Below are 15,000 nucleotides of genomic sequence, written 5' to 3'. Positions count from 1 at the left end.
TACTAATAGTTACTATTACTATTACTTTTACTATTACTATCAAAGAGTATGGAACATGTACTACTAATAGTTACTATTACTATTACTTTTACTATTACTATCAAAGAGTATGGAACATGTACTACTAATAGTTACTATTACTATTACTTTTACTATTACTATTACTATCAAAGAGTATGGAACATGTACTACTAATAGTTACTATTACTATTACTTTTACTATTACTATCAAAGAGTATGGAACATGTACTACTAATAGTTACTATTACTATTACTTTTACTATTACTATTACTATCAAAGAGTATGGAACATGTACTACTAATAGTTACTATTACTATTACTATTACTATTACTATCAAAGAGTATGGAACATGTACTACTAATAGTTACTATTACTATTACTTTTACTATTACTATTACTATCAAAGAGTATGGAACATGTACTACTAATAGTTACTATTACTATTACTTTTACTATTACTATCAAAGAGTATGGAACATGTACTACTAATAGTTACTATTACTATTACTTTTACTATTACTATTACTATCAAAGAGTATGGAACATGTACTACTAATAGTTACTATTACTATTACTATTACTATTACTATCAAAGAGTATGGAACATGTACTACTAATAGTTACTATTACTATTACTATTACTATTACTATCAAAGAGTATGGAACATGTACTACTAATAGTTACTATTACTATTACTTTTACTATTACTATTACTATCAAAGAGTGTGGAACATGTACTACTAATAGTTACTATTACTATTACTTTTACTATTACTATTAAAGAGTATGGAACATGTACTACTAATAGTTACTATTACTATTACTTTTACTATTACTATTACTATCAAAGAGTGTGGAACATGTACTACTAATAGTTACTATTACTATTACTTTTACTATTACTATCAAAGAGTATGGAACATGTACTACTAATAGTTACTATTACTATTACTTTTACTATTACTATTACTATCAAAGAGTATGGAACATGTACTACTAATAGTTACTATTACTATTACTATTACTATCAAAGAGTATGGAACATGTACTACTAATAGTTACTATTACTATTACTTTTACTATTACTATTAAAGAGTATGGAACATGTACTACTAATAGTTATTACTATTACTGCTACTATTACTATTAAAGAGTACGGAACATGTACTACTAATAGTTACTATTACTGCTACTATTACTATTTCTATCAAAGAGTATGGAACGCACTACTAATATTACTGCTATTACTATTAGATAGGATAGACCATGTAGTTTTAATAATACTACTTCTAACTATTACTGTTCTTATCAAAGAGTACTGAAGATGTATTTAATAATACTACAACTACTGCTATTACTATCAAAGAGTATGGAACTTAATACAAGAGATAGCCTGGGACCAGACGAATCTGAAGTCTAGGGTGAACAAATATTCAAATATCGTCACCTTGCTAAACTAATGGTAATTTTTTGAGGAAAATGATATTTTTGCCGAAGTCAGCTCCTCATGACACTGGCCACCTCTGGTAAAATCCCCCATCTCCTAATTGAAAAGGATCATGCTGTTCACTCCCCTTTTAGTATAATGGCCTAACTCCCTAGTGTGACTTAGGCCAAAATAGGCATTTTTTGGCCTAAGTCACATGGTTTTGTGAAAAAAAATGGCCTAAGTCAGATTTAATCCTATTTAAACCTATTTAAATCTCTTATGTTACATAACTGACAGACAGTGTTATTTCTTTTTTTCTTTTTTTTTAAATAGTCATACTTTGTTATAAACATTTTGGGTGAAATGATTAAGAAATATCATATAGTTTTGTTTTGGATCAGTTTTTTATTTATCCTGAAAAACTTTTAAAAAACGACATAGGCCATTAGTTTAGCAAGGCGACGATATGGGAGTTGGTTGTAGGTCTAACCAATTGCGTGCAGAGACATTCTTTTGATCCCGCCCCTTGGGGAAAAAAACGTCCTCATAGAAGCACCAGACTCATATCCACACAGTGATATATAGTCTGGCCACGCGAGGCTAATGTTGCACTGCCGATCCTTCCATCCGCAGGAGTTGTATGTTGTGTCTGACATCGGTGTATGTTGATGTGACAGCTTTGGGCATGTCGCTTCTTGGTTATTTCCTCAGTGTCTTGCCTGTTCTCACTCAGCTGCTTTTCTGGTCGTTAGAAGCTTGCATTCTATCCGCTGGAGTTTTATGTTGTGTCTGACATCAGTGCATGTTGTGTCTCATGTGTGTAATAATTATTGTATTATTCTATCAGCTACGACTCCAACATGGATGACAGTCGAGACAACAAGAAGAACCGTTTCTCCAACACCATGGCATTCATGGAGGAATACCTCAACAACGTCCTCAACGATGAGCTGCCCTTCCACAACGAGGAGAAGAACAAGCTCACCTATGAGGTCACTACTGTCTCACTACTGTCTCACTACTGTCTCACTACTGTCTCACTACTGTCTACTCCAGTGGTGGAAAAAGTACTCAAACGTTGTACTTAAGTAAAAGTATCAATACTGCAATGTAGAAGTACTCTGTTACAAGTGAAAGTCCGGAATTCAAAATGTTACTTGAGTACCAAAAGTAAAAGTACTCGATTGTTTGAAAATAGCAGATCTACAAGCTCACAACGCGTCGCGATGTGACGCGTTGTGAGCTTGTAGATCGGCTATTTTCAGATAGCCCATGTATAGGGCTAAAGTGGTTAATGTATGTTTCATAATATCATAATTTATGTCTGAAAAGTAACTAGTAACTAAAGTTTTCAAATAATTGTAGTGGAGTAAAAGTACAATATTTGCCTCTGAGATGTAGTGGAGTAGAAGTAAAAGTATTGGAAATTGGAAATACTCAAGTAAAGTACAAATACCTCAAAATTCTCTTCCCCTCTATCTCTCACTCTAAGGCTGTGTGTCTAGCAACGTTTTTTTTCCCAGTTGAAAACTGCTGGAAAATATTTAACTCATTGAGTGCCATTGACGTGTTTCACGTGTTTTACCGCAATGGCGCAACGTGCCAATGACGTGTTTTTGAAAAACAAAGTAAAAAACGTTCAGATATCATCATTTGAAGATTTGCTGCTCCATTCACTTCTTGTTTAACTTATTACTGAAAAGGCTGTATCTCGGCTCCTGAGCACTTTTTTTTAACTATGTATTTTTCAATGTTATTATGTTATTTTCAAAAGGCAGACAATTAATGTCAACAAGGTCCAATGACCTCGTTGACATTTGTGAAACCACACAGTGCAACCCTCAGTGATTAGCACCCATCAGGGGATCGATTATACTGGAGATAAACATTCTGTGACTACTTGAAAAAGGTATAAGAAAATTGAAAAATTGCTGTCACAGTTCGCAATTATTTTTTTATTTCATTGGCACTGAATGAGTTAAACTCTCAGCGGCCAGATAAAATCACCAGACGTGAAAGGGCGGTACAGAGTATTCAGTCACTCAGCGTCACGTTTGCTGGCGTTTCCAGCATAGCATAAACACACATCTCACTCCCATTGAAAACATTAAGTCAAAACATACGCTACACTCAGGACACAGCCCGCAACTCTATCTCTCCCTCTATCTCTCACTCTAACTATATGTATCCCTCTATCTCTCCCCTCTATCTCTACCTCTACTCTATCGCTTCCTCTATGTGTACCTCTATCACTCCCTCTAACTGTCTATCTTAACCTCTTATCACTCTCTCTAACGCTATCTATCCCTGTATCTCTATCGGTGGTGAAAAACGTTAGCAGCAGATACCAGCAGATAGTCAGAGCAGGTTCAACCCATTAAGACCTGGAACGCATCTGTGTCACTTTAGATTTCTTTGGCTATTCAAAAATAGCAGATTTTTTTCTTTTTTTCAAAAAACTTTTAGGATTTAGAAAACATTTTAAAGAATCGCCTTAGAGGTCTTAATGGGTTAAAGGGATAGTTCACCCCCAAAATGACTTTTTTTTCTATCACCCCATGGAGACTTGAATTAATGGATATTTATTTGTTTTTATCGAATTCCTAAGCCAATAATTTGATGACCAGCGGACCGGTAGGAGACACAAAGAGTCTCCTTTGTGTCTCCAACCGGAACCGCTGCCTACCGGTCCGGTGGTCATCAAATTATTGGCTTAGGAATGCGTAAAAAACAAAGAAATATCCATTAATTCAAAGCCAAATCGATAGGAAAAAAAATTTGTTTTGGGTGAACTATCCCTTTAAGCAGGCCTCTGATTGTTGCAATAGTCCATGAGTGTGAGCAGCCAATGAGCATTCATCCAAGGCGGGGGAAGAACGTGCGTGGGCCACGCCCTTTGTTAGCCCAATGGCCACCGGGCGGGACGGACCGCCCGAGACGTCTTTCGCTCACGTTGATCAAGTTTGATCCTTACCTCTGTGTGTGTGTGTGTGTGTGTGTGTGTGTGTGTGTGTGTGTGTGTGTGTGTGTGTGTGTGTGGGTGTGTGGGTGTGTGGGTGTGTGGGTGTGTGTGTGTGTGTGTGTGTGTGTGTGTGTGTGTGTCTGTGTCTGTGTCTGTGTCTGTGTCTGTGTCTGTGTGTGTGTGTGTCTGTGTCTGTGTCTGTGTGTGTGTGTGTGTGTGTGTCTCTCTCTCTCTCTCTCTCTACAGGTGGTGAGTCTAGCCAGACATCTGATCTACTTTGGGTTCTACAGTTTCTTTGAGCTGCTCAGACTGACCAGAACTCTGCTGGGCATCATCGACTGCATCCCCAACCCCTCCCACTCATCCGCTCTGATGTTCCACGACGACAGCGCTGGTACCGTAACGCCTAGCCCTGTATATTAGTACATAGGACTCTGCTGTACACATAAACCAAAGAGGCTTCATTTAGGAAGATAATCCAGCTCACTCTCCACTGTGCTAGGGGCGAAATGGTGCACCAATGGGTATCCTCAGTGGGCGTCCTACTGTAGGTTTACTGGTGCTAGATCTCGCGGGAGTGTGTTGCTGGGACAGAGACGCGTTGTGAGCTTGTAGATCTGCTATTTTCAAATAGCCTACTGTAGGTATAAAATAGGGCCAAAGTGGTTAATGTATGTTTTATAACGTAATAATTTATATCTGCAAAGTAACTAGTAACTAAAGTTTTCAAATAAATGTACTGGAGTAAAAGTACCATATTTGGATCCGAGATGTAGTGGAGTAGAAGTAAAAGTATTGGAAATTGGAATTACTCAAGTAAAGTACAAATAACTAAAAATTTGACTTAAGTACAGTACTTAACCGATTGACTGCCAGAATTATTTCAGATTTTTAGCTGTTGCCTGCCAGAGATTTTTCATTGAAAAAAGTTTTAAGTTAACAAGGAAGTGGATAGGAGTCTAGATCTTCAAAAAATCATATCTCCTTGGTCTTTGGGTCAAATAAAAAAAATTTTTTTTTTAAAAACGAATATATGCGTTATTGGCAGGCAAGTGATGGATTCTAAAGAACGCATATATGCGTTATTGGCAGGCAAGTGATGGATTCTAAAGAACGCATATATGCGTTATTGGCAGGCAAAGTGTTAAGTAAATGTACTTAGTTACTTACCACCACTGCGATTGGGTCACAAGCCACACATCTTTTGCATGCCTGTGTGCAAAGGTTTCTGTGACCATGGGGCTAAAGAGTCTTTAAGAAGCTGTGTTCACGTTCACTTCTTCCATTGGAATGAATAGACTCCAACCTGCTTCCGGTCTCCTAAAGGGGAAACGACCTGCGTCACAGAGACACGGGAAGTAAAAGCAGTTGGTTTGTCTTGCTCTTCTATTGTTTGTCTTGGATCTAAACCTGTCTGTGTAGAACTCTGATGTACAACCTAACAGCAACAGACATCAACTGAGCTACTGTGCTCTTTGATGGTTGTACATGAAGCTTAAGCCATGAAGACCGGGAACACATCTGTGTCATTTTAGATTTCGTTGGGCTATTCAGCCGCGCTATGAGCTAGTAGATATTTTTGAATTTTTTTTTTTAAAGCAAACATTTGTAACTCAAATCTTTGCTCCTGGAGGTGTCCCTGGAATACAATATTTTGAGATAGGGGGTCCGCAGCCAAATACATATCATTTTGGGTGGTCCTAGACCTAGAAAAGGTTTGAGCACCACTGATATAGCAACATACAGTACGTTCTTCAGAAAACTGTTAGGATTTAGAAGACATTTGTAGATGCTTTCCCGGATTGAATGGGTTAATTGCAAGCAAGAAATAAACATGTCTGTCTGTCACTCAACCTGTCTGCCACCCCCCCCCCCCCCTCCGCTCCCCACTCTCTCCCCCTCCCTCCCTCCCTCCCTCCCTCTCTCTCTCTCTCTCTCTCTCTCTCTCTCTCTCTCTCTCTCCCCCTCCCTCTCTCTCTCTCTCTCTCTCTCTCTCCCCCTCCCTCCCTCCCCCTCTCTCTCTAGGGAAGAACGTGAAGCGCTCCATCCATGGGATGGGTCAGATGATGTCCACCATGGTGCTCAACAGGAAGCAGTCCATGTTTGGCGGTGCGGGCAGCAGAGGGGCGGGGCTAGCGCATGACGGACACCGGGCCAGCAAAGACAGCATAGACAACATGGACCTGACGGTGATGGACACCAAGCTGAAGATACTGGAGATACTGCAGGTATAGATCACTTTAACTAGTTAACTAGCACTGCTGCTAACTGAGTGGTTCTCAACCTTTTTCTGGATCAGTGGCCTACGTGAAAATATTGAAAGCTTTTTGTTTTTGTGTCATCACTCCCAAATGCCCTTGTTTATCCTGTATCCTGTATGAGCTCTCTCTCCTGATTGGATGAAATTGGGATCCTGACCTGAAAATCAATTTTCTGTGTTTTAATTAAAGAGCTAGATTGACAGGGAGAGCCCTGCCCCTGCATATTTAGACACTGAATACAATGTAGTTACTGTATCAACCATACAAACTCTCCTCCTCTCCTCTCCTCTCCTCTCCTCTCCTCTCCTCTCCTCTCCTCTCCTCTCCTCTGCCTCCTCTCCTCTCCTCTCCTCTCCTCTCCTCTCCTCTCCTCTCCTCTCCTCTCCTCTCCTCTCCTCTCCTCTCCTCTCCTCTCATCTGCCTCCTCTCCTCTCCTCTCCTCTCCTCTCCTCTCCTCTCCTTCAGTTCATTCTTAACGTGCGTCTAGACTACCGTCTCTCCTTCCTGCTGTCCGTCTTCAAGAAGGAGTTTGTGGATGTTTATCCCATGGCTGATGCAGACGCCACCACTAACATGGAACACGCAGGTACTCACATGCACGCACATATGCACACGTACAGGATGTTGTGTGATGATGTGGTGCTGGGACTGAGCTGCCCTTAAAACAATCAATGGATAAATAAAGAATGACATTATCAATGCCAAACTGCAATGTAACGCCTACTTTCCACTGTGTGACTTCCGTAATTCAGTCCAGTTGTTTCATTCCTATGGGAAGTGGAACCTTCTTGATCTTCGACGTGTTTGTGAAAGTCCTCCATAAATGTTTTGTCCATGTATGGAATTTGCTGTGAGTAAGCTGAAAAAATACTTTTGCTACGTATTTCAGAGAGCCTGTGTGCATCATGTGTTTTAATTTAATATAATAAACATATTTTATTGATAGGACGCTCTTCAGGGAACTCAATTGCACCTCACATAAATTCAAAATGATCATTCCGATCCATCTGTAGAATAAATGCATCTCCTTGTGTTGAACATTAGAGCGAATATTGCGTATGTTAAACAGAATTACAGACATCACACAGCTTAGTGGAAATGAGGTGTTAGGACAGATTGCAGCAGTTCAGAGACATGGGGCCCTATTATGCGCATCTTATTTCCAGGTATAACGCCACCATCTTCGCAATCGCTATTTTGCAAGTCAAGCTGAACGCAAACACTTAAGGCTTAAGACTCGCCAGCATGTTTAACTCCTGGGGTAGTGTTCATATGTTAATTAAGGATGCTATGTGGTATCTGCTTTTATTGTTGCGCTTAAGACGTGGTCAGACCACGTCTTAAGCGCAACAATAAATGTTTGGTTGTAGGGATACCGGCAGGTTAAATCGGCCATACTCGGCCAATTCTCAACTGATTGTTATAATTCAAAGTTCTATATAATCGCCAAAGTGTCTATGTTAATTTGGTGTAGCAATTATGATTTTATTATCCTTCTATCAAACGTTTAAGGGTAAAAACAAAATGTCGGGAGGCGGAGGTCGCACAGAGCGCATGGATGCATATGATAGGCAGCCAAGTATCAGCCTGTATCAATCCATCTGATCTGAAAGACTCATGTTCCACTCTAGGTGGCATTTCAAAGGCTTATTCCTTCATTATTCCAATGAAATAAAATGAAATAAAGGTTTTTACAGATTCCCGTAGCTTAGAAGTTAAACAAATGGAATGCGTTCTCTTCCCCTCTCTCTCCATCAAGCACAGCGTTGCCGTTTTTACTTTCACTTTCACTTGTGCTGCACAAACATATCTGATCTACAAGCATACAACACCTCACACGGCAACCGTTTTCTTGCTTGGAGATTAGATATTGGCATCTCTCCTTTCAGTGCGAGGTTTCTTTCTCTTTTGGTCTCACCGTGTAACGCACGGAAAATAGCACTATGTCTTGCGCTGATCTTAAAGGGAATGGCAGCCGATACTCTGATTGTTTTGATTAAAGTAACGCCCAAACACACCCATCGTTTTACCGCACAGATTACCACACTTATAATAGCAAAATGGCATTGGTCACGCCTCCACATCTTAAGTTAAGACATAACGACCTGGCGGTAATTAAGACGCACATAATAGGGCCTATGAACACAAAACAATCAAATCTAATCTAATGAACCCCATTGTGTATTTTTCCCTTCTCAGCCACCATCAACCTGCAGCACATTGGAGAGCAGGCAGAGGCCATGTTTGGAGTAGGGTAGGTACAACACCCACCTGTCTGTCAACCTGCCTACCTGTCTGTCTGTCAATCAAACTACCTCTCTGCCTGTCAATTTAACGTCTAATTCAGGGGTCTTCAACAGGGGCTCCGGGACCCCTAGGGGGTCCTCAGAGTTACTACAGGGGGTCCGCCAAATCTTTGTGATATATATATTTTTTTACATTAACCACTTGGACCCTAGCATCCCTTTTCTGATGAGAACTTTAGCCAAAAATAGCAGATCTACAAGCTCACAACGCCTCGCAGCGCGCGGCGTTGTGAGCTTGTAGATCTGCTATGTTTTGGCAAAGAGTTATAGGTGTAGAGGGAAAAAAGCAGCAAACGTTTATCTGAAACAAAATTTTATACAATATAGAGGGGGTCCCTGCTTCATCTCTCTCTCAGCTAGGGGGTCCTTGGCCTGAAAACGTTGAAGACCCCTGGTCTAATTTATAGTCCGTAGTACGGCGGTGTTGTTGACAACAAGAGTTGGTCTTTTTTTAAGAAAGGTTTTTGTCTGCGAGCAACAACAAATTTTTATTAGGCAAAAGAATGTGAAACAACACAGTTACATTTATAATACTTTTGTCTAAAAGGTCCGACCAAAAAAGTCCTTGCAGACTTGTTTCCGTTGGGGTCCTTGAATTAATTTCATAGACATATATAGTAGCAACCAAACAGTTCAAATCAACATAAAAAGCTTAACTTGCGTGCGTGTGTGTGTGTGTCTGCAGTAAGGGTAACAGCATCCTGGAGGTGGATGATGAGGGGGGTCGTATGTTCCTGCGTGTGTTGATCCATCTCACCATGCATGAGTACCCTCCTCTGGTGTCTGGAGCCCTCAACCTGCTGTTCAAACACTTCAGCCAGAGACAGGAGGTCCTCCACACCTTCAAACAGGTACGCACGCACACACACACACACACACACACACACACACACACACACACACACACACACACACACACACACACACACACACATATATTTGAAAACTCTGAAAATTTGGAGTCCTTTAATTAATGAAATATAGGGTTTGACCACTGAAGGTGGTTAAACATACAGTAAATACACATACTGTACCCAATTCTCTGTCTGTCTGTCTGTCTGTCTGTCTGTCTGTCTGTATGTCTGTTTGTTTGTCTGTCTGTCTGTCTGTCTGCATGGATTCAAGTTCTCAGTCGCCACGACTGATTTCAGTTCAGCATGTGTGCTATGTAATCATGTCATGGACGATAAATAGCCGATCTACAAGCTTTCACAACGCGTCACGCGACATGCTGTAAGCTTGTAAATGGCCTATTTTTGGCTATTAGTTATTTTAAGATTAAATTGTATATGAAGTGGTCAAACCAGCAATAGAATACATACATGTTCAATCTTCCAGACAAATAAAAGCAAAGGTTAAAGCCTCGATCTGCAATTTCTTCAACTGGTTGGCTGTTTCTACCAAAACATAATTCTACATATTGTGCTCATTTAGTTTATGAAACACAGCGCTAGTAGTGTTAGTGTGGGACTGAATGCTGCTGACATTAATGACCCATAAATTGACCCCACTGAATTAGTTTTTGTATAATTTTTTTTGTGTATTTTTTTAATTCATTTAAATCTTTCTTTAACTGTGTATACTTTATTTATTTTATATTTTTTGACTTGTTTTCATTTTTCATTGCAATTGTGTCTTATTTGTTTGTATTGTCCTTTGTGTTAATGGTACAATACCAGGGTTGTGGCTCTTTCGCAGCGGGAACTTTGGGGGGGTGGGAGGGGTAACATACATTCACTGTTTTTGTATGCCTTTTGTTATAGACCTGTATGTGAAAATATAAAATAAAATAAAACCTTGAACAAAAAAATTAATAACTTTTTCATGTCAAGGACCACCCAAAATGATGTATTTGGCCGCGGACCCAGACACAGATACGTTCCCGGTCTTAATGGGTTAATCCATCTGTCTGTCTGTCTGTCTGTCTGTCTGCCTGTCTGTCTGCCTGCCTGCCTGTCTGTATAGGTCCAGCTGCTGATCTCAGGTCAGGACGTAGACAACTACAAGCTGATCAAGATGGACCTGGACAGACTGCGGACGCTGGTGGAGAAGTCTGAGCTGTGGGTGCAGAAGAAGAGCTCAGGAGGAGGAGACGCTAAGAAGGACAAAAAAGACAAGGAGGTGTGAGGACTAACCGACAGGACTGCATGGGGGTTTGGCTGGTTCAAATCCCTGGACTTGACCTGCTGGGGGAACATTTGGGCTGTGGTTTAGTGGATGAGAAATAACCTGCTGCCCCCCAAGCAAGGCAGACTAACTAAAAATCACTACTTAGCTCATTGACTACCAGAGTTAAAACTTCTCCGGTCCCCTTGCCAGCGAAAACGGCGATTTTACTGTACCTTTCCAGAGCTATGGCCGTTTGAATGTGGCTTGTTTTTTGAAAAACACTTAGAAAACAACAGCAATCCGAGAAAAATTGACGTATAAATCCTTTAACATGAAAGGTGCCTGGCTTTTTTTGTTGTAATCACGGGATTTCTGGGTGTACTCTTCTTCGGTGGTGCTCGGATCATTCACAGCCCCCCCCCCCCCCCCCCACCAAAAAAACTAAAAGTGTATGTATGAAAATAGTACAGAATGTTTTTATTTGTATTTATTTGATTATGTTGTCACCCTCTCTTTCCTGTAGTCGGCACCAGAGGACACACCCAAGAAAGACAAACTGGAAAAAAGCAACGAGAACTACCAGAAAGTGAAAGAGGTTGTCTGTCTGTCTGTCTGTCTGTCTGTCTGTCTGTCTGTCTGTCTGTCTGTCTGTCTGTCTGCCTGCCTGCCTGCCTGCCTGTCTGTCTGTCTGTCTGTCTGTCTAAAAAATCGCAGCATCGTCTGAATTTGACACATTAGTAACTGGGGTGTTAGTATAATTAATTGTCCTAAAACCACAATGATAGGATTCAAATGGATTGTTTGTGGAGTGATAACAACGCTCTTATCATTAACACAAAAAAGACAGAGGAGATTGTTTTTGGTGCCCCACTAGAGATACACAGATCCCCCATTACTATTCATAGTGAACAGATCAACCAGGTATGTTCGTATACATACCTAGGAGTAGTAATTGACCACCTTCTGTCATGGAAAGACCAGATTGAATCAGTGGGTAAGAAGACAAAGCAAAGAGTCTATTTCCTTCGCCGCCTGAGATCTTTTGGTGCTAGTAGACAGATTCTTCTTTTGTTTTTCACTTCTGTTATTATGAGTGTTCTGCAGTACTGTAGTACCACCTGGTATGGATGTCTGTCTGTAGCCTTAAAGTCACAACTGCTGCAGCAACTGAACATTTGTTCAAAGATTGTTGGACAACCACTTCAGAGGCTCTATACATCTACGTATAATGACAGTATGATAAGGTTGGCAAGGAATATCACTTCAAACACTAGCCATGCTTTGTATGGAGAATATAGGTTGCTGCCTTCAGGAAGGAGATACAGTGTTCCTACATACAATAAGGTCAAACTGAAGAGGTCCTTTGTCCATCAGACGACATTGAGGCTTAATCAGGAGTTGTAGGCTTGGGGTAGGCTGAGAGGTGGACATTGCTCTTGTCTTTGTATGTCTTTATGTATGTATTTTGTTTTGTTTTGTTTTCTTGTGTCATGTCAAATGTGTGTACTGTTTATTGTTTATTGTTGCATACATGGCTGCTGGGTCGCAAGACAAATTTCAGTGTGAACTGACAATAAAGTATTATCGTATCGTATCGTTTTGTTTTGACATAATAATGTTTTGACCCGATAATTTGGTTTTAATTTGGATGATGTGGATAATTTTTATGGGTCGCAAGTAAAAGCTATCCCTTTTTTATCGTTATCTAAAAATATATATATTAAAATTTCAAAAGATCATTACAAAATACTTTCATTCTTTTTTAAATTTGTATTAAAAGACATTTAATACATTTAGAAAACTTTTAAGAAGTAGTGAAAATAGTGGATCTACAAGCTCGTTGTGAGCTTGTAGATTGTCTATTTTCACAAGTTTGGGTCCCGGGGACACACACTAAATTACTCGTTTGGGTCTCGAGCTAACTGGAAACTAGAAAGTGACTCTGTCTCTCTGTCTCTCTCTCTCTCTCTCTCTCTCTCTCTCTCTCTCTCTCTCTCTCTCTCTCTCTCTCTCTCTCTCTCTGTAGATCTTGGAGAGGTTGAACAAGATGTGTAGCAGTGGCGTGTGGAAGAAGCAGCAGAGGCTGTTGAAGAACATGGGAGCTCACAAGGTGATGCTGGACCTTCTGCAGGTGTCCTATGACAAGGTGAGGAGGGAGACCTGGTTTGCAGTGGTGGAAAAAGTTCTAAAATGTTTTACTTAAGTAAAAGTATCAATACTGCAATGTAGAAATACTCTGTTACAAGTAAAAGTCTGGTTATCAAAATGTACTTGAGTAAAAGTACAAAAGTATTGGCATCAAAATATACTTAAAGTACCAAAAGTAAAAGTACTCATTATGCAGAATGTCCCAGTTGTACAACAACAATGTGCAAATCTTTTCAAAATAGCCGAAATGTATATAGGGCTGAAGTGATTAATGTATGTTTTGTAATAATTATAAAAATCTGCAAAGTATAGTAACTAAAGTTTTCAAATAATTGTAGTGGAGAAAAAGCACAATATATTCCTCTGAGATATAATGGAGTAGAAGTAAAAGTATTGAAAATGGGAAATACTCCAGTAAAGTAAAAAATCCTCAAAAGTGTACTTAAGTACTGTACAGTACTTCAATCCATAGTAAATGTACTTAGTTACTTTGCACGACTGCTGGTTTGGTTGAAACGTGTCCGTTGTTTCTGTCCGTGAGAGGTAAATAAAACACACACACACGCACACACACACACACACACACACACACACACACACACACACACACACACACACACACACACACACACACACACACACACACACACACACACACACACACACACACACACACATATACATATACAAATGTAACTACTCTCTGTCTCTCTAGAATGACATGAAGATGCAGGAGATCTTGAAGTACACCCATCAGTTCCTCCAGAGGTTCTGCATGGGGAACCAGGAGAACCAGGCTCTGCTGCACAAGAACCTCAACCTGTTCCTCAACCCTGGGGTATATCCGTCAATCAATACATTGATCTGTCTGTCTGTCAATTCAAAGGAGCTTCGGTGGCGTGAGAAAACATACGTTTACACACAAAGCCAGTGTCAAAAGTGTAATAAGACAATTTATGGAAAAAAATTGGTAAAGCATTGTGTAAACAGAGTTATGTCACATTAGCCTGGTAAACCCTCCCTCCGGAAATCTCATTTCCATTTGATTCCAGGAGTGAGTCTGGCATGAAGGCTTGTATGGGCGTTTCTAGCGCATTACCAAAAAAACGAGCCTATCAGCGTCGTCGCTCATCGTTCTGTGATTGACAGCAAAAGTTGGCCAATCAGGTGGCGAGTTCGAGTGAGCCCGAATGGACTCGAGTGCAGCCTGAGTGCGGCCGACAAAACACGAACGGTAGCCATTGTTTCTGTGGGCAGTTTCTACTTTTTATTTTCGGTTTTAAAACGCTCTCAAACTTCTTTTTTGAGGCACGGAATTTACTTATAAGATATCGTTTGGATAGAATTTAGTTGTTTAACTTCATATATGTGGTCAATTAATCATGACAGAGCCTATTTAAAAATAAAAATTCAGAGAACCGGCAGGGGCGGGCAGTGACACGCATGTATCCGAATAAGGCAACCTATTTTGGGCATGGCCGTCTCAAAAGTCCCGTTGCGTCACATTAGTCAGGAGGTGGTAAAAATGCACTGCTGATTGGCTGCAGGGGAACAACGATCATTGGCTGAAGGGGTTGTCAGTCAACGGTATTACTCCCGCCCAACTCCAGCCCACAGTCACTATTGCAGAATGGGCGATCAGGCCAGACTCACTCCTGGAATCAAATGGAAATGAGATTTCCGGAGGGAGGGTTTACCGGGCTAATGTCACATTGCAACTTCCAAAAACTGGCTCACACAACCACTAATGTTCATTTGCTG

At 40.3% G+C, this 15,000-nt stretch overlaps 1 protein-coding gene across 5 annotated transcripts in view; it reads left to right on the top strand.

Moving 5' to 3' along the window:
- The window catches only part of itpr3 (inositol 1,4,5-trisphosphate receptor, type 3), a 130,237-nt gene that overhangs the window by 56,187 nt on the left and 59,050 nt on the right, over positions 1-15,000 (top strand). For all 5 annotated transcript variants that reach the window (XR_013934116.1, XM_080443529.1, XM_080443531.1 and 2 more), the window contains exons 21-30: positions 2,301-2,445; positions 4,662-4,809; positions 6,441-6,643; positions 7,142-7,262; positions 8,876-8,930; positions 9,668-9,833; positions 10,948-11,103; positions 11,615-11,686; positions 13,118-13,237; positions 13,955-14,077. Coding sequence is in view for 4 of the 5 variants with exons in the window: in XM_080443529.1 (XP_080299655.1) it covers positions 2,301-2,445; positions 4,662-4,809; positions 6,441-6,643; positions 7,142-7,262; positions 8,876-8,930; positions 9,668-9,833; positions 10,948-11,103; positions 11,615-11,686; positions 13,118-13,237; positions 13,955-14,077 (1,309 nt within the window). In the remaining variant the exon portion in view is untranslated. The remainder of the gene's footprint in view (positions 1-2,300; positions 2,446-4,661; positions 4,810-6,440; positions 6,644-7,141; positions 7,263-8,875; positions 8,931-9,667; positions 9,834-10,947; positions 11,104-11,614; positions 11,687-13,117; positions 13,238-13,954; positions 14,078-15,000) is intronic.

The sequence above is a fragment of the Gymnoscopelus braueri genome (genome assembly GCF_963280865.1).
Source record: "Gymnoscopelus braueri genome assembly, chromosome: 12".
Taxonomy (NCBI): Eukaryota; Metazoa; Chordata; class Actinopteri; order Myctophiformes; family Myctophidae; genus Gymnoscopelus; species Gymnoscopelus braueri.
This window is presented reverse-complemented; position numbering and strand designations above follow the sequence as displayed.